Below are 27,720 nucleotides of genomic sequence, written 5' to 3'. Positions count from 1 at the left end.
CCGATAATCAGCCCAGACTAATATTGAACGCGCCCAACAATAATATTTTTGGTAGTTGTAGTTATCTGCCCTACAAAGGGTTAGTACATCTCTGTCCTCAAATGTTGAATCAATGAACTGTTGCTATGGTATATTTTAAGTAATAAAAGATTGACATTTCTATTTTTATTTTAAAATAGAGTATTCATCTGACCAAAGTATTTCAAGTTCCAATTATTATGAGTAGCGATGAGCTGGGACAATTTCATCTGAACGTTTATACTGCAATTAAAAGCGAACTCTTACAGGACAAAATAAAAAATGGTTTGCCTCCGTTTAAGCTGTCTCCAAAGGACAGCTACAATCCGAGCTATACGAATTTAGTATTGCCTTAGTAAGTACAATGTTTTAAAGGATTTTACAGGACAGATTAGTTTTAGTTTTAATCGTTAGACAGTTAAATTCGAGCTGTACGAATTTGGTGTTGCTTTATAGGATAGGGAAAAATATAAAGAAAAAAGCACCCTCTTTGTGACACTGACTAACTTATATGTTTTCTGCAGTCGATTTTATAGACCTAATTAGTTATTAAAACATTAAGGCCAAAAAATGTTCAATGTTCGTTTTTTTCGTCTATCAACAAAAAGTAAAGCATTTGAAACAAATTTGAGAGTAATGCCTGGTTGCAGCCAGTGGCGTACTGAGCAGCAGCCAGGGCCCCGCAGGGGCCCCTCTAACGCGCTTTTTGCTTCTTTTGTTTCTTATTTGTTTGGGACATTTTGAACTACACAAGTAGCCACTACGAAATGTACTTAATTGATTAATAAATTTGAATTTTTGTGTAGGTATTTATAAATAAAAACACAAAAAATATATATTCATAAAAAAAATTTGAAAACCAAATTTATTAAGAAACACAGAGGTTTCTATTGTAAGGGTAAGGTTCCTTCATTTTATCTGCTAAACAAAGCCCTTGTCTCCACACTTGTTAGAATAACCCCCAGTGCTTGCCTAAACACGTGCTAACACAAACACTTTTGTAATTTTTATAATAGCAATTAGCATGATCCATAAGTTGTAAACTGCAAAGTTCGGAAACAGATATTCAATGCAAGTTCATTAAAATAATCCTCAAACGCTCGATGCATCTTTTGTTCGTATTTATAGCACCCTCATAACACTGAAACACTGCATAAATGTAGACAATTGTAGTGGTAAGCAGAATAAGGATAAAATATAGACACTAATTTATTTTTAAGAAAATCGCGTCGTTTGATTGATATCAACCTCACCGGTCAAAGGTTTTTTTTTATATTTTGTTTTTATTGAAGGGTTTTATCTCCCTAGAGATTTGTATGTAGTTATTTAACTTATTAATAAATGTATCATATCCAATTTTAGAATCTACACTCACCGGCACAAAATTCCGCCACCCAATATTTTTGTTTAAGTTTGACAATCTATAACTTTGTTATTTTAGTGTAGGAAACAAAGGTTGAACCTTGCAAAATGGACACAAGTCCGGTTTTATTTTTTTTCTGGTATATCAAGGGGTGCTTATTATAAGACTAACTTTTTCTGAAAAAATTTCGCCCCGGAACCTCCATTTTCACCCCTTTAAAGGGGGTAATTTGTGCTTTTTGCAGAACGTAGCCCTTCCTGTACCTTTTACAAAAAATTTCTTTTATAGAAATTTGAAGAGGACTATATTTTCTACGATTTATTTCCGACACCATCTCTCTATCATCCACCGTTTAGCGGGGGTGGCGCCCTAAAGTTGACAAGTTTTTAAAAAAGATGTTTTTAAAAAATATATATTTTTCCCTAACTGTAACGGACATTAAGAAGAAATCCTGCGGCAAGTATTCACAAATAATTGACTGATTTTTTGGTATAGGTTTCACTTAAGGGTAATTGCCCTTTTTTTAATTACAGGGTGTTACATTTTAAAAAACCTCTTTTTATACCATCTGAACCGTTTATGCTAGAGTAAAAAAACTTTCAGCGATTACCCATGTACTGGTGCTATTTACAAATTTGTATAATGCACCTCCATTTTTTCCCCGGAACAACCCCAAAAAAAAAAAGAATTAATAAATAAACTGATTTTCTTGGAATCCTTCACACACAATGCCCTTTATTAATATACTTTATATATTATTTTGTGCACGTTATTATTACCCATGCATGGACACCAAAAGCAATTCCTAGTGCAACCCCTGTAGCAAAAAAAAATAAATAAAATGTGGGGTTGAAAATTTTTTTTTGTTTTTTGCTTTTTGATCCATATGGGCATATGCTTCATCAATAGTGCTTTTCAAAAATATATATGGTTATTGCAACATCTCTGCGAAAACCACCCCTATCCTTGAAAATATACTGCAGAAACTACCCCTATCCCTTGGCGAGCATATTTTTACGATTTTCTCATTACCTATGTATTCTTTTTAAACAAAACTTATACAAGGTTAAAGACCACTATTTACTCTAAAAATTATGTCCTATTCATTTTTTCGTATAAGCAACCGTGACGGCACAGTGGCGCCGTAAACCTCATATATGTTTTGGCGGGCTCCAGTTTTTGTTTTTTTTTTCGTCATCTGTTCGTTTTATTGATAAAGTACTTATGCAAAATAAAACAACACAGTGTAACCTACAAATTATGACTTATGCACATTTTACATTCTTTGCTCCCCAAAGCCACAGTGGTGGCCCAAAATAAATTTTGGCATATTTTCGCCACCTACATGCATTTTATTGCATTAATGCTACCTTAACAGCACAATATTTACCCTTAGGTGGTCGCTACGCAGTGGCGGATCCAGGGAGGGGTGATGGGGGTGATCACCTCCCCCCCCTCTCAAACCAAGTGATATTATATTCAAAGATTATAAAAATATTCATTTATTTTTATAGAAATTTAACCAATTGGCACCCCCCTCTTAACGATGCTGGATCCGCCACTGTCGCTAAAGGATAAAAAGTCATTCTTATAAAAATAATATTAATATAATATAAGTATTTCTATAAAAATAAATGAATATTTTTATAATCTTCAAATATAATATCACTTGGTTTGAGAGGGGTGGGGGTGATCGCCCCCATCACCCCTCCCTGGATCCGTCACTGCTTAGCGACCACTTATGGGTGAATATTGTGCTATTAAGGTAGCATTAACGCAATAAAATGCGTGTAGGTGGCGAAAATATGAAAAAATTTATTTTGGGCCACCACTGTAGCTTTGGGGAGCAAAGAATGTAAAATGTGCATAGGTCATGATTTGTAGGTTACACTGTGTTGTTTTATTTTACAGAAGTACTTTATCAATAAAACAAACAGATGAAAAAATAAACAAAAACTGGAGCCCGTCAAAGCATATATGAGGTTTACGGCGCCACTGTGCCGTAACGGTTGCTTAAATGAAAAAAATGAATAGGACCTAATTTTTAGAGTAAATAGTGATCTTTAACTTTGTATAAGTTTTGTTTAAAAAAATATGAATAGGTAATGAGAAAATCGTAAAAACATGCTGGATAAGGTATAGGGGTAGTTTCTGCAGTATATTTTCAAGGATAGGGGTGGTTTGCGCAGGGATGTTGCAATAACCATATATATTTTTGAAAAGCACTATTGATGAAGCATATGCCCATATGGATCAAAAAGCAAAAAACAAAAAAAAATTTTCAACCCCCCATTTTATTTATTGTTTTTGGCTACAGGGGTTGCACTAGGAAATCGCTTTTAGTGTCCATGTATGGGTAATAATAACTTTCACAAAATGATATATGAAGCATATTAATGAAGGGCATTGTGTGTGAAGGATTCCAATAAAATCACTTTATTTATTAATTCTTCTTTTTTTTTGGGTGGTTCCGGGGAAAAAATGGGGGTGCATTATACAAATTTGTAAACAACACCAGTACGTGGGTAATCGCTGAAAGTCTTTTTACTCTAGCATAAAAGGTTCAGATGGTATAAAAAGGGGTTTTTTAAAATGTAATACCCTGTAATTAAAAAAAGGGTAATTACCCTTAAGTGAAACCTATACCAAAAAATCAATCATCTATTTGTGAATAATTTCCGCAGCATTTCTTTTTAATTTCCGTTACAGTTAGGGAAAAATATATTTTTTTAAAAAACATCTTTTTTAAAAACTTGTCAAATTTGGGGCGCCACCCTTGCTAAACGGTGGATGATAGAGAGATGCTGTCGGAAATAAATCGTAGAAAATATAATCCTCTTCATATTTCTATAAAAGAAATTTTTTGTAAAAGGTACAGGAAGGGCTACGTTCTGCAAAAACCATAAATTACCACCTTTAAAGGGGTGAAAATGGGGGTTCCGGGGCGAAATTTTTTCAGAAAAAGTTAGTCTTATAATAAGCACCCCTTGATATGCCAGAAAAAAAATAAAACCGGACTTGTGTCCATTTTGCAAGGTTCAACCTCTGTTTCCTACACTATTTGTACTCCGATTGTTAAGATTCTTGCATCAGTTCTTTAGGTATTGATGTCGTTTGTTATTATTCCGGTAACAAATTTTTTTTGCTTAGATGGCATTATACGAGGGTAAATGGAAGCGTTGTTTTTTCTTCTAATTTAAAAAAATTTTGTGAAAAAATTGGAGGACTAATTTTGTTTCATACTCCTTTTGTATTATTCTGAAGATAGTACTAAGGTTTTGTTTTTTGAATTATCCAAATATCTCTTTTCTTCTAAGAGCTGTAATATTTACACTGCTTTGAAGGTTTATTTAATTAAAAATATCAAACGCACTAAAATTAACAACAAAACAAAACAATTAAATAGCGGGTACGTCCACCTCTTGCAGCAACGACTGCTCGCAATCTGTTTAGCATCGAATAAAGATGTGTCTCCTTGCCTGGGGTCTGGGGAATCGCCCGATATTCCTCTACCATGGCCATAACGGCACCGAATAAATTCTCTGGAGGTCTAGGATGACGGCAAATAGCTTTTTTTAATTCATCCCATAAATGCTAAATAGAATTGAGATTTGGGCTGCATGCGGGCCATTCTAATCTTATCAATCCAAAATCCAACCTCTATTTTATGAGTCAATCAGTGTTTTTATTTACAAAAAATGGTACAGCTCTTACAAGCAAAGAGATATTCGGATAATTCTAAACACAAAATTTTAGTGATGCCTCCGGGATAATTTGACAGGACTATGAAACCAAATCAGCTATTCCATTTTTCCACAGAATTTTTTAAAGTTAAGAGAAAATACAACGCTTTCATTCAACCCTGTATAAAGCCATGCAAGCAATTTTTTTTGTTACCGGAATAATACCAAATGATACCAATACATGTAGCTACAAACTGGTGCAAGAATCTTGAAAATCGGAGCACAAATAATAAAGTTATAAATTGTCAAACTTAATCAAAAATTTTGGGTGGCGGAATTTTGTGCCGGTGAGTGTATTTTGTTGATATAAATTTCATTCCAATGTTCATTTTTTAAAAGTTGTAGGTAGTAGTTTTCCGATATTGGTTTTTAATTTATTATGACTGGAGATTTAGATGTAGAAAATTTTTGAGTTTTATTATTTATAAAAACGGCTGGCGTAAAGTGATCAGTTATGTCAGTATGAAAAACGATAGGATTAATATTAATTTACTGCTTTAGAGTCCATTCACTCACGGTAAAATATTGCAAAACCTTCAAACCAAAAAAGTAGACCCAGTAGAAGCAGAGTTGTAGCTAATGAAAGGTAGGTTCTTCTTCATAACATTCCAAATCGAATATTTCAATGTGAAATAACCCAAAATCGGAGCACCTTTCGGGGAAATTCATTTCAACTTTTTTAAAATGTTTTATTATTTTTGTTTTTTTAAAAAAACTTGTAACATTAAAAGTAAGTGAGTTACGCTCAAAATATTTTTGGTCCCTTATATTTTTTGGTAAAAAAATCTCGAAAATTACTTTTTTAAAAATTTGTCAAATTTGAGGCGTCACCCCCGCTAAACGGTGGGTGATAGGCATATGCTGTCGGGAAATAAATAGTAGGAAATATAGTTCTCTTCATTTTACTATTAAGTAAATTTTTTGTAAAACGTACAGAAAGGGCTACGTTTCGCAAAAACCACAAATTACTCCCTTTAAAGGGATGAAAAGGGGGGTTCTGTGGCGAAATTTTTTAAGAAAATGTAATTCTCATAATAAGCACCCCTTGATATAACAGAAAAAAATAAAACCGGACTTGTGTCCATTTTGCGAGGTTCAACCCCTGTTTCCTACACTATTATACCTATACAAGTTTAAATAAAAAAGCATAATATAACATTCAAAATACATTCAAAAAAATATAAATTGTCTGTAATTTTTCATTCCTACACAGTTAATTTCTACATAAAAATGGCAATTATTTATTATTATAAGAATAGCGTTGGGCTATGGAGATTAGGCACTCAGTTAAAAATTATTTCTAAGGGCCGGTATTTCAATAGCTACTTAAGCCTTTGCTTAGCTAAGCCTGTGTCAAAAGTTAAGGAGAAGCTTAAGCTGGGTGCCGTATTTCCATCATTTCCTTAACTAAACTGATGCTCAACTGTAAATTTAATTGGTTTGGTACCTCTGAATACGTCAAAATGCCAGAACTAACTGTTCTGGGGTAAAAACCACTACTGTTGACATTTAATTTTATCTTGTCGTTTGTATCAATGTCATTTACTTCACTTAATTTTGTGTACATGATACATGTGTTGTTAGTTTATTGTGTATGCAATTTTGAGTAAGCAATAGGTCTTTGTAATTTTGTTTGTTGGATATATTCCTTAAAATGTCAAATTCGAATGTAAGTTTATTTTTGTAAAATAAATATACCTACCAAGCATTGTAGAAATAAATAATTTTCATGTGCCTACACCTTCCAAAAGTAGTAAGAATTTTAATAATCGTTATTACGATTAATAAATTAATAGATTAATAGATTATTATTTAATAATCTAATAATAACGTTATAACTCAAACGTTGGTTTTCAAAATAACTCTCTAATTAATATAGAAATAACCTCAAAAAACGGAAAACAAATTTTAAGCAAAGGCTTAAACCAACTCCCGCGCAACCTTAAAATTATTTGGTTTAAGCCTAGGCTTAAGCCTCAAATTGAAGTGGAAATACAGGCATTTAAGCTTAAGCAAAGGCTTAAAGTAAGCTTTGGCTTAAGTGAGGTTGGAAATACCGGCCCTTAGAATAACAAGCTGTCAAGTTAATAATCTAAAATTTTATATTTTAATTACACTTCAATTAAATGGGTATTAAAAACTCTACAATTACTGTTACTTGTAGATACATAAAATTCAAGAAGAATATTATATTAAAGTCTAACGACTTACCAGAATTTGCAGGTATCAACCCGCAACCATTAAGTCACTGCACAAATCAAATGTTCACAAATAAAACCGAAAAAACGTAAGGTAACTTTTTGATATGAAAAACCGATACTAAGCACTGAATAAAATGTATAATCATTTATGCATTTTTGAATATCTAAAACTAAAAATGTCCAATCTAAAAGATTTACGGAAGTAATTAAGTGTATTAATTTGCCCTAAACTCGTCGCGATTGAGACTGAGACAAAGAGACGCGTCCTTTGGAATGCAAAGGTGTCTAGGACCGATTGTTTGTTTTTTATTTGACATAAGTAGGTTACCTACCTATTAGTCGTTTTTTAGCGATTCGCACAAAAAACTGGTTTATGCATCTAGAAAATAGACTGCACTATTTTACGCATAGACCAGGCAATATATTTTAATATTTTTATGTTGGGTAAATTGTATATGATAATGTTTTTTTTTATTTAAGGGGATGGGTACGTATTTTCGGCTGCAATGCTATTCAAATGGGGATTAGTTTTTTTCGATTCCTGAAAAAACCAATAAGTATTTTTGAAAAATTTAAACGCAAAATTAAATATTACGTTATTAGCGAGGGCCGAAAGTCCCTGAGAACTTCTCTAATGTTTATTTTAATAAGTTAGAGGGGTGAAAAACTAAGAGAAAATTTAGTGTGATTTTTAATTTCAAATAACTCATTCAAAATGACCTTTTTATTTATTCTAAGGGACTTTAGGCCCTCGGTAATAATTTAGTCTTCCATTCTGCGTTTAAATTTTTCAAAAATATTTATTGGTTTTTTCAGGATTCGAAAAAATGAACACAATGTCCGTGGTAATATTTTCCAAATCTATCTTTGTCTTACAATGCACTCAGTTGAATAGAATATTGTCAGCATATTGTCAGTCAGACAGTGACAATTTTAAATATTTGACATGGCATTGGGAATATTTTGAGTTGGTGATTAAATAATATTGATATACAGTGTATTTGATAAATAATTGATTTAAGACGTGAACTTAATAAAAAGTTATTTATTGTGTATTATTTGTGAAAGATCCAAGCAGAGAATACATCAGGATAATAATATATTCTGTGATCCAAGTATTGTTTTTAAAGATGTTCAAAATTGTAAACGTTCCATAGTAACAATATATTATTAAAAAATCACTTTAACACTTTTCCTCTTTTCTCGATTGAGTATTAAGTTTTTGTTGTACATATAAATTATTACAATCACTGAATACATAGTTAGTGAAAAAATTATCAGTAGTAATTGCACAAGAGCTATAAAATTATTGAACTTTTCCCGAGTGACACTTTGACAGTTTTAATTTCACGACCCGAAGGGGAGTGAATTTTAGAGATCGAGTGCAATTTGTTGCGATTATTTCATGAATAAAACTGTTCAAAACCAAAATTTTATTGTAATTTATTTATGTAAGTACAAATTAATACAATTAAACACACAGTTATAAATATTTGACGGTTGAAAGTCATCACTTTTATAATTTTTAAAACATTATTTGTCATTAATGTCACTGAATGTATTTCTTCGTAGCAACGAAGGGCATCTGGCGTAATATACTTGACGACGGGATATTATCAAGAATTATCAGTTTAATTTTTATTTCTGTAGCTTGCTATTGGTCAGAATCTCCTATGAATGAAATAATCACATATATTAACTGAATTAATAATTTGCAATTATACAAATAACAGTTATCCAAGAACATTCAAAAGCCATCTCTTTAAGTTAATGATGACATTTTCAAGTATAATGACATTCTAGTAATGTTTACATATCCATACCAGTGTGAATTTTACTACACGTAATTTGCCGTGTAAAGACAGAAAAAGTAGGGATAGCCGTAAAATATTTGCGAATTATGTACCGATGGCCTTAATCACTTTGAAATATTATTTGCAATAATAATTTCACTATAAGGACACTTCCAAAGGTGGGCTAAATTTTTTATTATACAGTTTGTGGAAAAAAAGTGAGAAAAATTCAATTTTTGTCCTATTCGTTGCTATATTTCGGCAGCTATGCATTTTAGAAAAATTTTGAGAACTTAAAAAAGCTTTTAATGAAAAATCCTGCAAGATAGAGGCACACATATTAAACAATAAACACTTTTGTCCTTACAGATTTACATTGTTGGCAGTGTTGCAATTCAAAAATGGAGTTCAAAACTTGTGTGAAATTAAAAATATTTTTTTCTACGAGCGTGCAAAAATGTCTACTTCCGCGCACGCATTTTAGTTTAGAAAGTTTTACTTTTCCGCACGCGTGTTACTTTTCCGCACGCGTTTTACTTTTCCGCACGCGTTTTACTTTTACGCACGCGTGTTAATTTAGATATGTTAATTTGGCCTTAAAGTAATTATAATACATGCAATAAACTAATATTTAGATTTATTTTAAATTTATTTTAAATATATCTTATTGTGTTCATGTTTTAATGAAATTAACGCGAGAGTTCGATGAAATAAAATAATTTTGACATAATATTCGAAAGTCAAATCAGTAGACAATAACAGTGGTTTTGAATCGTCGTCATGGAAACCAAGATGGTCGTCATGCTAACCAATTATACTGAAACTTTGGTTTTGACAACCTTGACAATATTAATTAAATTAATTGATTAAGATTTGGTCATTTTTTAAAGACTCGTAGAAAAAATATTGTTCCTGACGCTTGCAGAAAGTCTCTTTTCCGCACTCGACTGCTTGCCGAACTCCCGCTTGCGGAAAAGTATGAGTTTCTGCACTTGTTAGGAAAATAACTATAATAGTTTTACCATGTTAAATATGCAATTAAATCACTAAAGAGAAATAAATCCCCAGGCATTGATTCAATACCAGGTGAAATACTATATACAGTTACTAGGTGACAACGGATTACAATATCATCAATTCTATCTGTGTCGCTGTTTGGAATTCAGGAAAATTGCCATTTGATTGGTGTACCTCGACTTTTATACGGCTACACAAAAAAGGAACTACTTACATACTACCAGATGTGAAAACTACCGCACACTGTCACTAATAACACATGCTAGTAAAATCTTGTTGCATATTATCAAAAACTGATTAAAAATCTATACACATTACCAAATACCTTTACCTTTTGTAAAGAATAAAGGTACACGGGAACAAATCCTGAACCTGAGACAACTCATTGAAACGTCTAGAGAATTCCAAGTACCTATGGTTATATGCTTCGTTGACTACCAAAAGGCATTTGATTGTGTAAGCTAGATAAATCTGTGGTCCATTTTAATAGAAATGGGCACACCAATGCACCTGGTAACACTAATTAAAAATCTGTACCAGTCCAATATAGCAACAGTATGACTAGATACTAGATCAGAAGTTTTCAAACAAATTCAAGACCGAGAGAGGTGTTAGACGGGGATGCGTGTTTTTTTTTATTATTTATTTATGCCTCAACCTCAAAGGGTCATTGGCGCAATACAATTAAAAGGTTTACAATTTATTTAGTACATTTATAGAATACAAGTATTATGTCAAATTGTTCATATCAGTTCCGTCACTTAATATTGCTTGTAAGGTGTCTTGTAGTTTATATTGAAGTCTCTTCATGAAATAGAGAGGACACTCCAGTAAAATGTGGCGAACACTGAGCACAATATCACATACGTAGCACTGCGGTTTTAACTCCGCCTGTGGTGACAAATGGGTGAATCGAGTAGCTCAGGAGTCACCACTGCCGGTCCTAAGCTCGGATAAAGGAGGAAGGTTGGGCAGTGGGCTGACAACCCACTCCCGGAAAAAACACACTGTTACGAAACCTGATAAAGGAGGCCAAGGCTCAATTTGGGCTGTAGTGCCGTAGAAGAAGAAGAAGCACTGCGGTTTTACTTCATTCTCCAGCAGATGTTTATGCGTGATGGCGGTGTGGCCTATTCTCAGACGAGAGAGAATGGTTTGATGTAATCGCTTATTTGGGGTTGATGTCCAAGCTAGTATTGAATGTTTTACTTCTCGCAGTTTGGATGTTGATTGATTCCACTTCGTTTGCCAAGCATTGATTACCAAGTTCTTGATTACAGGTTTTACATCTAGATGTGGAATGATTTTGATTTCTACAGCTTCCGTGCTTAATACTGCTAGTTTTGCCAATGAATCTACTTCTTCACTACCAGCAATTCCGATATGTGATAGAATCAATACAAAGTTGACATTGATATTCATAGTTTGCAACTGGTGTAATGCTGATTTAATAAGTAGTAGACTTGGATGAAGAGGATATAGGTCATTTAAGGCAGTTACAGAACTTAGGGAATCCGTAATAATGACAGGATTTTTCATGTTATTTTCTACCACAAAATTTATTGCGTTGAGAATAGCGGTTAACTCGGCTGTATAAATGGAAGTTAATTTGCGTGGATGCGTGTTGTCAACTGACTTATTCAACATTTATGGTGAACATGTCATGAGGATGGCTTTCGAAGGATGGGTCGGTGGAGTAACAATAGCTGGTAGAAAAATCTCCAATTTAAGATTTGCTGATGACACTAAGCTTATAGCAGCAAATGAGCAAGAAATGTTTGTTCTCCTGCGAAGAGTTGAGTACGAAAGCACTGAAGTTGGTCTGAAAATCAATAAAGCTAAGACAAAAATAATGGTGGTCAAAAGATTCGACACTATTCAACTGACTAACATGTTACAGGAATACCAGATAGTGAACACCTTTGTCTATTTTGGGTCTAGTATAACCAACGATGGTAACTGTGAAGCAGAAGTTCGGAGATGTATTGGTATGGCAAAAAATGCGATGAGTCGCCTAACTTAAGTTTGGAAAGACAGATCTATCTCTCAAAATATCAAGATGAGACTGGTGAATTCCCTTGTACTCTCAATATTTCTATACGGAGCAGAGACTTGGACTCTTCGCGCATGCGAGCGCCAAAAAATTGATGTCTTTGAGATGTGGTACTGGAGAAGAATGCTGCGCATACCTTGGACAGCTCATAGGACAAACGTTTCCGTTCTAAACCAACTCGAGATTAAAAAAGCTGTCCACAATATGTCTGCAACGAATTCTCCAATTCTTCGGTCACAAGGTTCGCAGAGGTGACGATAGAATGGACAGATTAATTGTTTCTGGAAACGTTCCGGGGAGAATGAAAAGATCAAGAGGACGGTCACCATCTAGATCAAAAGTTCACAACCAACCAGTGTGCCGCGGCACACTGGTGTGCCCTGAAGTCCCTGTAGGTGTGCCGCGAAATTTTACCGTCTTTTTTACAAGTCACAAGTCGTTTTTTACAAGTTTACTTTTTTAACTCGCCGTGATAATAACTTTTACCGACTATTTTCATTGAATAAAACTTCTGTTCTGCGTTTGTCAGCTGTTTCAATAGTTCAAAATTCGACCAGCAGAATGCGGTAGCAGCAGTGTCGTATGCAGATATCACTATATCAAAAGTAGGCCGTTAAAAGCGAGATTACTTAACAGTTTGTGTTCCGCTATAGATTCAGAGCATACGCAACTATTGTTGCATACAGAAGTAAGATGGTTATCTCGCGGACGTGTCCTTCAAAAACTCTATGAAATTAAAGAGGAGCTGTTAGTATTTTTTACTTGTGAACAGTCTGAATATTCCAATTTCCTTAGTGATGACACCTGGTGCACGAAAGTTGCGTTTTTGGCAGATATTTTTGGGAAATTGTATGTTTTAAATAAGGGCATGCAGAGAAAGCAAGAAAACATCCTCACCTCTACTGATAATAGCTATTTGTATAACAAGGGAGGAAAGTGCTACTTTTCCTCCCGAGAATGAAGTTTACTGCCCGACGCGTAGCGGAGGGCAGTAATCATTCAAGGGAGAAAAAGGCACTTTACTCCCATGTTATACATATGGTTTTTCCACCTTCCTCAAATAACAAGTCCTTTTTCATTTTTACTTACATAATTTATTTATGTAACTAACCAACAAAATTTATTAGAACTAAAACTAACAAGTAGGTACAATATAACTGTCAACTGTCAAATATAAGTCAAATTATTAATGTAAACATTGTTAAATCAGAATAACAATTTACTGTGTTTTACTATTCTGCAAAATACAGTGTTTTTAAAAAAACGTTAAAATGTATAGATACTTACGTAATAGAAAATAGATATTGTACAGGGCTCCAATAAGTTATATTTCATGAAAGAAATAATGACGTCACTTTTACTTTTCCTCCCTAGGGAGAAAAAGTACAACTTTGCTCCCTACAATCAGGTCCGGAAAAGTATACTTTCAGTAGAGGTAGGTGGAAAAATCAGTTCCTTCCGGCAAAGGCTTTTACTGTGGATAAAGAAATTTGAAAATCAAGCCGCATGGGACATGTTTAAGTCAACAAACAATTGCAATGTAGAACCAAATTTGTTAGACCTTTTTTTGAAAAGTCTTATTAAGTTGAATGACAATATCAAAATGTATTTTCCCTTCCTCCATACGTCATCAATGGATTGGGTGCGAAATCCATACATCGAGTCGGCTTATGACACGGCCTTGTTTACTACTGATGAAGAGGGTGAACTGATAGATATAAAACGACCGTGGACTTAAACTTAAGTACAGTAAACTAGTTAAAGAAGCAGAGACTCAGTCAAAACTGAAGAAAATCAAACAGAATGTAGATGTTGCATCATTTTGGATTCCCCTCTTCAATGAATATCCACTGGTCACAAAGAAAGCTATGAGTGCAATAATACCGTTTTCAATTTCATATATCTGTGAATCTACTTTCTCGTCCATGAACGCCATCAAAAAAAAATCGTTAATAGCTCTAAAATTTTTAAAGGACGACTCGATGGTGTGCTTGTCTACAATACGTCCTAGAAAAGATTTAATAATGAAGAGTCACCAAGCACAAATATTCCATTAGATATGGTGTCAATATTTTTAATTAGACGGACATTCTGTTTTATACTCCATTATTTATTATTATCAACTCGTCTCTTTTAAAACAAAATATATGTTTGTAAGTGCAATAAAATTTTGTTTTCTTAATTTCCCTAATTAGTTTCCACAATGAGCGCAGTATTAACTCAATGAATTATGTTTTAAATTATATTTTTAAAGAAAGTAACATAGTAAAAAATCATATAACAATACATTATGATTATACCCATTATAGAGATTATTTACTTAAGTGTGCCGTGGCTGAACGAGTTTTTAAGTTAGTGTGCCTTAAGCTAAAAAAGGTTGGGAACCGCTGAACTAGATGGTCTGACCAAATCAAGAATTCAGCTGGAAACTGATATTCTGAGAAGCTCTTAGAGCAGCTGAAAATAGAGACCAATGGAAAAAAATTGTTAGGAATATTGGAAGAAATCACGATTCTCAGTAATGAGGAAACGACAAGAGAAGATGTTCGAATAATTATTTGAACAAACAGAAGGATACATATGAAAAACCTGCAATGATAAATGATACATTGATACACTTCTTTTTCTTCTTCTTCTTACGGTGCCTATCCATTCCGCATGTTGGCGATCAGCATGGCTACCCTAACTTTGCTTGCTGCTATTCGCATAACAAATCTATTAAAATATTGAATGGGTTGCATATGTGAGTCCATATTAAATAAAGTAAAGAAACACAGACTTACTCACAATCATTTAATACTTTGACAAAGTTTTGTCAAAGTATTAAATGATCACTGTGTTTCTTTACTTCAAATCTATTAAAATTGCGTATAAGATATTAAAATTACTTAGCTTAAACTTTCTAAAAGAAAAACTATTTTAAAATCTTCGTTAATGTTACCGGATATTACTAAAAATGTCGATACATAGAAAACTTTAACAATCTTAAACTACTTAAAAAGAAGTTCCTCAAACTATGAACAAATATAACAGTATTTGTATAGTAGGTATATAGAGCACACATAAGTTTCTTAGAACTTTATTCACAATGGCAAAAATCAAAATATGTTGCATTGTATAAAAGATTTATGAATTCGGAAAAGAAAGTTTAATATTGTTCTGCTGGATAGTTTAACTGACATTGATATTTATCGGAATACGCGTATTTTTTTTATTTTAACCAACAATCAGAAAGTAACATAATCAATTTTTATAAACATTAAATAGAGAAAAAAGTGTTAAAAAAACCTAAGCTATAAGATTCTTTTAATAATTTATAATATTTATAATTATATCGTTTTCTAAAGGTCTTCTCCTACCTCATACTTAGGGGTCGCCAACTTCTTGAAAACTTCAAGATCTTGTCTTGATTTCAAGAAAAGATCAAGACAAGAAGTAATTTTAGATTTCAAGACAAGACAGGAAATTTTATGTCAATACCAAGATTTCTTGTCAAGAAATTAAGAAATCTTTAAATATCTTGCAGTGGCGGCTCGCGACCTCAGTATGCGGGTAGGCTACACATATACTTCGGGTAGGCGACAAAAAATATCCTACAATTTGTAATACATTTTGAGCCGTCTTGCAATACTAAATGTAATCTATGAGCGCAACAATGTGTAAAAATTGCTTTTGGAGCATCTACTTTAATTTTTGATTGTAATCCGTTTAAAGAGCCAGCCATTACACTTCTTCTTCTTCTTCATGTGCCATCTCCTCTAAGAAGGTTGGCAACCATCACGGCAATTCGCACTTTCGATACCGCTGCTCTAAAGAGATCAGCAGAAGTGCAATTAAACCAAGCTCTCAAATTGTTTAACCAGGAGATGCGTCTTCTTCCGCGACTCCTTCTACCCTGTATTCTTCCTTGCATTATCAATTGTAACAAGTTATAACGCTCGCCCCTCATAACATGTCCCAGATATTGCAGTTTTCTGACTTTAATTGTATTTAAAACCTCTTTATCTTTTCCCATTCTTCTCAACACCTCGATATTCGTGACTCTATCCACCCAACTTATTCTTAATATTCTTCTGTAGGCCCATAACTCGAAGGCTTCTAATCTGTCCGAAACATCCTTCTTTAATGTCCAAGCCTCCAACCCATAGAATAATACGGAGAACACGTAGCATCTCAGAAGTCTTATCTTTAAAGAAATTGTAATGTCCCTGCTACAGAGTACTTTTTTTAGTTTGTTGAAAGCATTTCTTGCCATTACACTTGCACCATCGTAAAATTGAGCAATTTATTTATTTTTGTAATCATATGGCTCAAGCACGTTTGAAATTAAACTATATAGAGCTTCTGCAAATCTATTCTCGCTAACATCAAAAAACCCTAAAAATATTTCTGTTACCTGACCAACTTTTTTAACAAAACGGATTGTTAAAGTACACTGTGATTTTTCGGTTATATCAGTAGTATCGTCGCTAGTATAGAAAAAAATTGACTTTCATTAATTTCTGTTGAAATTTCATTTTTTACGTAATCGGCAAGGCAATCTATTAAATCATTTTGTATTGTTTTTGACAAACCCGTGAACACCCCTTCTATTTTTTAACATGATCCTGGATTTCCTGATCGCGTTTAACTACTAAATTAAAAATTTCTTTAAAAATACCCATGTTTAAAGAATTATGGCTCTCATCACGACCGCGAAATGCAGGTTCTTGTTTTACTAACAGAATTGTAACATCAATTTCTTCAACTTCTTCAATCTTTTTCAACTTCTTCATTATATATCTTATTAGATAGAGAAATTTGTCCAGCTAAAGCACTGTCAATAGTTTGTTTATTTTTTTCTAACCGTTTTAAACCTAAGCAATTGTTTAAATGTTCTTTCGAAAATTCATGTTTTTTTACACTAGCTGATAAATTTTTCAAATCTGAATATCCCTGACTCACCCAAACATTTTGCTTCAAATTTGAGAGCAACAGACAAGGCCAACAGAAAAGTGAATTTTTAAAATAACTTCCGCTTAGCCATTTATGATTTTCATACCATATTATTTTAAACGATCTCGAAAATGGTCGATTGTCTTTTGTCTTATCTGTGGATAAAATTGTTAAATTTGGTAAAGGCCGGCCCATTGAAATAATTTCTGACCTTTCTTGATTTTGGCGCCTTGAATAAGGCGTCTCGATCAAACTGCATATTACATCGTTTAAAATATTCATATTCGATGACTAAAGTTTTTCCACCAATAAAACTAACACACCTACGTTTCAACAACGTCAAATATTACTTATTTTATTTTTGTATCAAATAATAATTTACTCTTCGAATAAATTGATAAGTTAACAATTAACCTCGCTTTAAATTTTTAATTATCTATAAATTCTAATAACACTTCTATCTATATCTATAAAATATAATGGACGACTGACAAATAACTATTCACAGATTTATTTGTCGTTAGTGAATTATTACTAAATTAATATAAAATTAAAATGCCCTTCAATAGACCGATCTCAAATTTACCTGTTTATTATTCAGTTTTCATAAACAAATTTAATTTGTCCTACCTAGTTTTATACAATACTTAACCTACTAATAACAGCCAAAATCAAAAAACAAAATTATTTAAAACAGTTTCACAAGACACAAGAGAAGCAACTGATAAAATTTTGGAGGTCCGGCTATAAGACTCTGTGCCTATGCGCCCTTTCAAAATCGTAGAATACGCGAGACCTGCAGCAGGCCTGCTCGCGTAAACAGAGAGATCGCACGTTAATTCGGTGTTGGCGTCGTTCTATTTCAGGCTACTTTTTCAAGTGCCTGACCCAGGAAGAATATAGAATCTTATACAGTACTACTGATACTACAAGGAGCGTACAATAATTATAACTACGGAGAAAATTTTTTGGATATTTTTACAAATAATTTGGATAATTTTTGCTATTTTATTGTAGGTATTGTGTCAAAATTTATAAATTACAATTTTAAAATAAGTAATTTATATTAATAATTTATATTATTGTACTACATTTGAAGAGGGTAGGCGGCGCCTACCTTGCCTACCCCGACGGGCCGCCCCTGATATCTTGTCTACCTAATAATAAAAACTACATTTTATTGTAAATAACAAATTTAGCACATTTTTAAATCGGAATTGATAAGTTATGAATTAAGGCAGATAACACTTCTTATGGAGTCAACGCCTAGCTGATTTCTTGGCTTTGTTATTGTTAAAGTTGCTGTTGAAAATAGCCTTTCCGCAGATACAAATCCAGCTGGCGTTCCGAAAAAATCCTTGGACATTTTCGATAATGACGGGTAGATATTTTCGTGTCTTTTCCACCAGGGGCGGCGCGTCGGGGTAGTCAAGGTAGGCGCCGCCTACCCTCTTCAAATGTAGTACAATAATATAAATTATTAATATAAATTACTTATTTCAAAATTGTAATTTATAAATTTTGACACAATACCTACAATAAAATAGCAAAAATTATCCAAATTATTTGTAAAAATATCCAAAAAATTTTCTCCGTAGTTATAATTATTGTACGCTCCTTGTAGTATCAGTAGTACTGTATAAGATTCTATATTCTTCCTGGGTCAGGCACTTGAAAACGTAGCCTGAAATAGAACGACGCCAACACCGAATTAACGTGCGATCTCTCTCTATTTACGCGAGCAGGCCTGCTGCAGGTCTCGCGTATTCTACGATTTTGAAAGGGTGCATAGGCACAGAGTCTTATAGCCTGACCTCCAAAATTTTATCAGTTGCTTCTCTTGTGTCTTGTGAAACTGTTTTAAATAATTTTGTTTTTTGATTTTGGCTGTTATTAGTAGGTTAAGTATTGAATAAAACTAGGTAGGACAAATTAAATTTGTTTATGAAAACTGAATAATAAACAGGTAAATTTGAGATCGGTCTATTGAAGGGCATTTTAATTTTATATTAATTTAGTAATAATTCACTAACGACAAATAAATCTGTGAATAGTTATTTGTCAGTCGTCCATTATATTTTATAGATATAGATAGAAGTGTTATTAGAATTTATAGATAATTAAAAATTTAAAGCGAGGTTATTTGTTAACTTATCAATTTATTCGAAGAGTAAATTATTATTTGATACAAAAATAAAATAAGTAATATTTGACGTTGTTGAAACGTAGGTGTGTTAGTTTTATTGGTGTAAAAACTTTAGTCATCGAATATGAATATTTTAAACGATGTAATATGCAGTTTGATCGAGACGCCTTATTCAAGGCGCCAAAATCAAGAAAGGTCAGAAATTATTTCAATGGGCCGGCCTTTACCAAATTTAACAATTTTATCCACAGATAAGACAAAAGACAATCGACCATTTTCGAGATCGTTTAAAACAATATGGTATGAAAATCATAAATGGCTAACCGGAAGTTATTTTAAAAATTCACTTTTCTGTTGGCCTTGTCTGTTGCTCTCAAATTTGAAGCAAAATGTTTGGGTGAGTCAGGGATATTCAGATTTGAAAAATTTATCAGCTAGTGTAAAAAAACATTAATCTTCGAAAGAACATTTAAACAATTGCTTAGGTTTAAAACGGTTAGAAAAAAATAAACAAACTATTGACAGTGCTTTAGCTGGACAAATTTCTCTATCTAATAAGATATATAATGAAGAAGTTGAAAAAGATTGAAGAAGTTGAAGAAATTGATGTTACAATTCTGTTAGTAAAACAAGAACCTGCATTTCGCGGTCGTGATGAGAGCCATAATTCTTCAAACATGGGTAATTTTAAAGAAATTTTTAATTTAGCAGTTAAACGCGATCAGGAAATCCAGGATCATGTTAAAAAATAGAAGGGGTGTTCACGGGTTTGTCAAAAACAATACAAAATGATTTAATAAATTGCCTTGCCGATTACGTAAAAAATGAAATTTCAACAGAAATTAATGAAAGTCAATTTTTTTCTATACTAGCGGACGATACTACTGATATAACCGAAAAATCACAGTGTACTTTAACAATCCGTTTTGTTAAAAAAGTTGGTCAGGTAACAGAAAGATTTTTAGGGTTTTTTGATGTTAGCGAGAATAGATCTGCAGAAGCTCTATATAGTTTAATTTCAAACGTGCTTGAGCCATATGATTACAAAAATAAATAAATTGCTCAATTTTACGATGGTGCAAGTGTAATGGCTGGCTCTTTAAACGGATTACAATCAAAAATTAAAGTAGATGCTCCAAAAGCAATTTTTACACATTGTTGCGCTCATAGATTACATTTAGTATTGCAAGACGGCTCAAAATGTATTACAAATTGTAGGATATTTTTTGTCGCCTACCCGAAGTATATGTGTAGCCTACCCGCATACTGAGGTCGCGAGCCGCCACTGTTTTCCACCAATCAAGTATGTATATTCTCAGAATCTTCTGACCTAGGCTCATTTAAGTATTTTTCAATTTCATACTTCCAAGATTGTAAGTTATCTTTATCAGCTTTCTTAAATAGGTAAATAATATCTAAATCAAATTCGTTATCTTTTTTTTTAGGTTAAGTACTGACTCTGGTATTGGATTCTATAGATCATTCTAGGATTTATTAAAGTAGTTAGCTTTAAATATTTGTTCAAATTTTTGTACTGCCTCTGATTATAGAAGCTTTTCCCAAGATGAAGAGGAAAATGCCTCTACTTTATGGCGAGGATTCAAAATAACAATAATACAGTATATATCCAATTAGTTTTGTTATAGTGTTTCAGTATTTTATCTCTCGCAGCTTGAATGCAGTAAATTAATTGCTCATCGGTAGCATCTCTATCAATTTTATTATTATGTTCATCAGCCCATATTTCCAATTTGTCTAAAAGTAAATTTACTCCAATTACCACCAACGGGAGTGTGCAATATTTTCCCCCTTCGAGAACTGAAGAAAGTGTTTTAAGCCTTCACAGATAGTGACAAAATTTACTGATCAGAACCATTCTTTATCCAACATTTTCCAATTATTTAGATTTTGGTTGTTGTCACAAAATATAGTTTTAAGCATTTTTTACACTTAAGCCCCATGTTAAGCACCCTTGAAGGCACATCTAGTTCTGGCAAAGTCATCTTACAATGTATGACCTCGCAAGCACTGTTAAGTTTAAGTTGCATTTGCCCCGAGTTTTTGATTTTTTTTTACAAGGTATTTAATTTTACTTACAGAAAAGTTAAAATCTGAAGTAGTAGCATTAATAGCATTTTCTACTTTGATCTTATCCTCCAAATAATCAAAATTCTTCTCGATGTCTAAACTGTTTCGATTTGGCACAGCAATTTTTATGAAATCGTGGACATCTAAGCTTAGAATATGTGCGAAACACACAAAATGCTTATTGTAAGCATGCAACTACACATCAATTTTGGGTTCGTCAGGAAACAAATGCAGATCAGGGACTCCTCCCAGTGGCAGTGGAGGCCGTATTAGCACGAAACGCAATAAAAAGATCGCCGTGGAATCACCCGAACGGGTAATCAATAAATTTCAAGATCTTGAAATTTCTTGAGCCAAGTCAAGACATAACATCTCAAGAAAACGTCAAGACAAGATTTTTTTAAATTTCTTGATTTTTTCTCAAGACAAGACAACAAGTTGTTGTCAAGACAAGAATTCTTGTCTTGTCGACCCCTAGTCATACTTACCTCATTATTAGCAATTTGGAGATTTATCTCTTATTATTTTGGCCACTGGAGATAAAACACAAGACATCGAGGCATATGGATTTGGAGTCAGAAACGGGAGAGGAGACCTTCTAGAAAAATTCTAAGAAGACTCAGAACTAGTTGTCACCAACGCATTCTTCCAATTACCACCTCTAAAGCTGTAAACGTGGAAATCCCCTCAAGACATACTCAAGAGAATCATTAGAAATCAACTAGATTTCATTCTAGCAAATAAAAGATTCCGAAACAGCTTTGTAAAATATAAGGTTCTTGAACTCGTAAGTGGAGCATATAGCTTTGGTGAGAACAGGCCATCGAGTTTTATTTTGCGATAAGCTCTTCACCTCATTCCAAGGCTTTCTTTTCCTCTTATCTCGTCCATTATTGGTCTTCTTCAAAGTTGTGCTGGGCGATCTCTTTTTCTTTTTCCTTGCGGATTTCACTATAGGACAGTCTTTGTAATACTGGCTATTTTTTCGAAGTGTGTAGCTGATCCAACCCCACTTTCTGGACTTTATTTCATTTTCTACACTCTTCTGTTTAGTCAGGTGTAGCAGATCTTTGTTTCTGATTATGTTGTAGCATTCCCACGAAAGTGTGTCATTTTGTAGCATTAGCGTCATGGATGGACGCTATTTTGTAACATTAACACGTCAAATGCCAAAGCCTCGACGGTGGAAGCCATTTTTGTATAACAGCCCCAGCGTGGATAACAAAGGCAAAAAAAATAATATGAACTCGACAAATTAAACAAACATGAAAATATACTTGGTGCTACGTAACTTTACGAGTACCTCGGTAGTTCTAAGTCTTCAGAGATCTAGGAGTGTGGATTCTTAATAGATTTTAAATAAATATAATATAAACTCAAATGCTCGGGGGGCGCCATAATTAAAAGAAAATAAAAGACGAAACATACTTAAAACTTAAAAAAAATAATTAAAGTAACAAGTTAATAAAAATATATAGTGATTATAAAATACAAACACATTTACATAAACATAAATATATCATGACCTTACCTTAGTGTTCTCAGTTGAATATCATTTAGGAACAAGAGGAAGGGATCAAATAATAATATTATCAAGCAAAAACATTATTGCAAAATGAAATAAATTTTTAGTCCTGTCGCCAGGGGGGGTACAACGGCCTCGTTAATTCAGATGGACTTACCCAAGTTTTTTTTATGTATTTTGACCCGTAGAACACGAATTTTTTGGGTAACAGTTGATCCGGATGTCGATAAGATTGTTATAGACCAAGAACTTGAGGAATCAAATAACAGCGATTTTTGGCAAAACAAAACAATATTTTGTATTTTTTGGGTCATTTTAAGCAAAAAATATTTCTACAAGTTTTTTAGTAGGATGCACAGTTTTCGAGATAAACGCGGTTGAACTTTCAAAAAATCGAAAAACTGCAATTTTTAAACCCGAATAACTTTTGATTAAAAAATAAAATAGCAATTCTGCTTAGCGCCTTTGAAAGTTCAAGTCAAATTATGTCGGTTTTGATTATTTGCATTGCTAAAAATTTATTGTGTTATTGTTAAACAAAGCTACAAACAACTAGTGCGTGAGTGATGTTTCTATGATTTCTCATTTAAAATCGAACGAGTAGGTAGAATAGGTACTAGTGCAATCAAGACTATTTCTACGTTACATGCGTTAAAACACATGTAAAAGCACGGGAAACCCTACGTGTTTATAGCTTTGTTAAACAATAAAAAAATAAATTTTTACCAATGGAAATAATCAAAACCGATATAATTTGACTTTAAACTTTTAAATGCGGTAAGCAGACTTGCTATTTTATTTTTTAATCAAAAGTTATTCGGGTTCAAAAATTGCAATTTTTCGATTTTTTTAAAGTTCAACCGCGTTTATCTCGAAAACTGTGCATCCTACGAAAAAACTTGTAGAAATATTTTTTACTTAAAATGGCCCAAAAAATACAAAGTAGTGTTTTGTTTTGCCAAAAATCGCTGTTATTTGATTCCTCAAGTTCTTGGTCTATAACAATCTTATCGACATCCGGATCAACTGTTACCCAAAAAATTCGTGTTCTACGGGTCAAAATACATAAAAAAAACTTGAGTAAGTCCATCTGAATTAACGAGGCCGTTGTACCCCCCCTGGCGACAGGACTATTTATTAAAATTTAAAAATAAAAAAAATGAAATGATGGATCTCTTGTAGGCAATAAAAGATATTATGTTTACAAAAACATTAAAAAGGTTTACAAACAATACCTTGTCATATAGTCCTGTCCTTATCTTCACGTTGTGGATGTCCAAAGCACGCACTTTTCACTGAATTTAGATAAAGAATTCACAAAAATTTAGATACAAAAATGTTTATTATTTATGAAAAGTTTCAGCAAAATTAAATAAACTTCCAAATAATTGTTCCAAAATAAATAAAATTCGAAATGAGTCTGCTCATATTGACTTTTTAAAATATTTAAATAACTTCTATTTAACTTCTTGAAGTATTTATTATTAATATTGGCACCTAACGCATGACTTTATCCATGACTCTGGTACTTAATCCATAACTGTTTACAAAAAGAAAGTTAGGTAGTGTCGTATACACTAAAATAAACTGGCTCTTTGCCTAACAGCGGCATTTGGCTTGTGAGTAGGAAGTCACGAAAGGAGAACTGTTTCTAACACTACATTTTCAGGAACTTTAAAAACTTGATTAAGAGCTATGTCGGAACTTAATATTCGAACTTAACTTTCTCAGAAAACTAAACTCTTCAGAAATCCGCGCCATGGCGGCTTCTGCCGAGGCTCAACAAACCTCTCTCTTTGAAAGCTCAAACTTGAATTCCCAATTTCACAACTTGAATGTCTCTCCCCAAACCAAAACGCTTCCTTCCAAAAACCCACTCCATTTCTCATTCTACCCTACTCATCCTACTATTTCATCATTGACTAATAAAAAAAATAACTAAGCTTCCTACACTTTTTATCGACCAATAGAAAAAAACAAAACACATTCTAAGCCCAACCTACTGGGTATGGAGTCACCCAAAATTAGTTTGCAAAGTCAGCAAAACCCAACTCGTTCTACAGTTCTAAGTAAAGATATTGCTGAGTCCACAATTAACAAATGTGCTCTCTAATAATGATATGAGCACGTTTTGTGTATCTAAACTCCAAAAACCCGGCGCCAAAGGCCATTATAATATACAATGTAACTATTTTCATATCGCAAACTGGCTGTTCTAAGTTTAATTTTCGAGCAATAATATAAACACTGAATAACCGAATATAGATATGTCTACAAAATAATATAACTTCTTTCTTTTAACCAGACGGATAAACTCAAATTCTCACGTATTTTTTTGAAACAGAGATAAATTCAATGAATTTACTTAGCATATGAAGCAATATTTTTATGTCTACAGGGTAAGACAAAAATATGTTACTATAAATTTACAATTTGTGGTTTTGACATAAGGCAAAATAATTGCGTTCTTTTAAACCGTTTCAATGTTAGGCCAGAGAATACGAAAATTCTTCGTAGGCATTTGTTAACAAAGACCTGCATTTTGTCTGTAAGGGTTTTTGTCACTTTCCAGGTTTCACATCCGTAGAGTACCTACAACAGACATGACATTTGACTGGAATATTAGGATCTTTGTCTTTGTAGTATTCTGGCCAAATCTCCAAAAAGGATTTAGTATGCTGAATGCTTGTTGAGCTTTTCGTATTCTCATAGGAATATCGTCTTCTGTACCTACGCTTTCTGTTATTATATTGTCTAGATACGGAAAATGTTCCACATTTTCGATCTGCGTGTGGTTAATAATAAATAGTATGTTGTTTCTTGCATTTATTCTCATGGATTTAATTTTATTAATATTAATTTTCAGGCCTTTTTTGTTGGCTTCAGTGGAAAGTGTTTCCAGTTGGTCAGCTACATCTTGCAACATTTGTCCCAAGAGGCAAGTATCATCAATGTAGTGCCTTTTTCAAACTATTTTAATATATTTATTATCTAGATATGCGTGACTTATTTCTGTATTTTGTCCTGTTCTTTTTTATCTCAGGACCTCAAAACAATTTTAGTTATTTACCAGTAGAGACTAAATTTGGGGTCTCAATGTTTCATACAAATCCATCTTGGAATAGTTCTACTCAGCTAGTCACATTGCATTACTTCCATTGAACAAAAAATGTTTATTAACTTTAATAAATCACTTACGAGTTTGACACAATAATATCAAGAGTTTTATCCTATATTTGTTTGTATCCTAACTCTCTTCTCAAGAAAAATTGTACAATTTTCGATGTGCAGCAAAGCGGATGACCTTCAAACAACGGTCTAGCATAATTGGGCGTTTTAGTATCTACCTATGAGGGATATCATCTGGTGGAATAAATATATGAGCACGGAAAGCAAAGTCCGCATTTATAAGACATGTGTTAGACCCGTACTGGCCTACACAGCTCTACACAGCAGAGACAAGAACCGAGAGAACAAAGACCAAACAAATAATGAGAACAGCAGATATGAAAACCCTAAGATCCATAAGAGGTATCACACTCAGAGATAACACCAAGCGACCCATAGGAAGATCCAAAAAGCGATGGGACGAGGAGCTCTGGATTGCAGCAGAGACTGTAACAGAAGAAACAGAACATAGTCCATATTAAAAGAAGAAGAAGAAGTATATACCTATCTAACTACATTCATTGTATCGGCATGCAAGTACAATTTATCTACAGGTTGTCAAAACTAGAAACAAATTTGAAAATATTTTCCGACTTCCAAGGTTTGACAAACTGTATTATGCACACATAATATTGACATAATTTGTAGTATACCTGATAGAACCGTAATAGTTACAATTTGTAATTTTAGCATTTAAGTAACCTTTGCGGAGACCCGACGATGAACAGCAAGTTTGGTGTTCGAAACCGGTCATCCAAGGTGCAATAAATTGATTGTAACTGTCTTTTATTTGTTTAGCTTTGTTGAAATCAACTCACATGTACAACCGATTCATCATCTAAACTTTAAAGAATAAATATAATATCGACCGACGGTTGAAAGGTAAAAGGTTATAACCCACAAATCAACTTTTTTCAGGAAGTAGAAAAAAGGTTCCATTTAAGTAATTTTGTGAGGAATTAACCTTATTTCAGTAATTTGAATTTGTAGATCAATAACTTATCTATAAATTAATGAAAAAAATTATTAGGTTAATTCCTCACAAAATTACTTAAATGGAGCATTTTTTCTCCTTACTGAAAAAAGTTGGTTTATGGGTTACAACCTTTTTCCTTTCAACCGTCGATATACAATATTATTTAAAATAAAAATTAACTTTTATATTTAAGAGTTAAAACTTTTTGATCCTGCTAAAACTAAAAATTCGAGACAAAACCATCCCTTAATCAAATTCTCGTTGTAATCTTAGCTTCGAATACCCTGTAGAAACACATTTAAATTTTTCAATTAAGATTAATCCAGTTCCACGGCGAACTGAAGCTTTGTTTACTGTTCTCGGTAAAGTTCTTGGCTAATTTTAACTCCTTTAATTCTTTTCAGTCGAGTAATATGCCGCCAAAGGTATCACCTAGCGGGCGTCAAACAAAAGGCTCAATTTATAAGAGAAATTAGAGATCATGAACTTCTGCAGTCGAAAGCTTTAGACGGTGTTCGAATCCACCGAGAATTCTGCAATCCCGTTTTAAGTAAGCCAAAGCCAAATGAAATGATCAGACTCACCGACAAGCAGAAAATGAAAATTGAGGAGATTTTAGCCCGAAACTATTGAACTGTCTTTAGAAAATAAAGGTTTTTGTAATCTGTGAAAAATAAAATTTCTTTTGTCCTTA

At 33.0% G+C, this 27,720-nt stretch overlaps 1 protein-coding gene across 1 annotated transcript; it reads left to right on the top strand.

Moving 5' to 3' along the window:
* The first annotated feature begins 150 nt into the window (after positions 1-150).
* Positions 151-27,720, top strand: LOC114324476 (uncharacterized). The gene is made up of 2 exons (XM_028272346.2): positions 151-373; positions 27,431-27,720. The coding sequence occupies exons 1-2, from the start codon at positions 219-221 to the stop codon at positions 27,657-27,659; spliced, it is 384 nt and encodes a 127-aa protein (XP_028128147.1). The 5' UTR covers positions 151-218; the 3' UTR covers positions 27,660-27,720.

This window comes from Diabrotica virgifera, chromosome 1 (genome assembly GCF_917563875.1).
Source record: "Diabrotica virgifera virgifera chromosome 1, PGI_DIABVI_V3a".
Lineage (NCBI taxonomy): Eukaryota > Metazoa > Arthropoda > Insecta > Coleoptera > Chrysomelidae > Diabrotica > Diabrotica virgifera.
Note: the sequence above shows the minus strand (reverse complement) of the source record. Positions and strands in the feature narration are given on the sequence as shown.

Excerpts from the sequence above, each read along its gene's own strand:
- LOC114324476 (XM_028272346.2), top strand. The coding sequence starts at position 219 with ATGAGTAGCGATGAGCTGGGACAATTTCATCTGAACGTTTATACTGCA. Across the intron at positions 374-27,430 it reads ACGAATTTAGTATTGCCTTA|TCGAGTAATATGCCGCCAAA; the intron begins GTAAGTACAATG and ends AATTCTTTTCAG.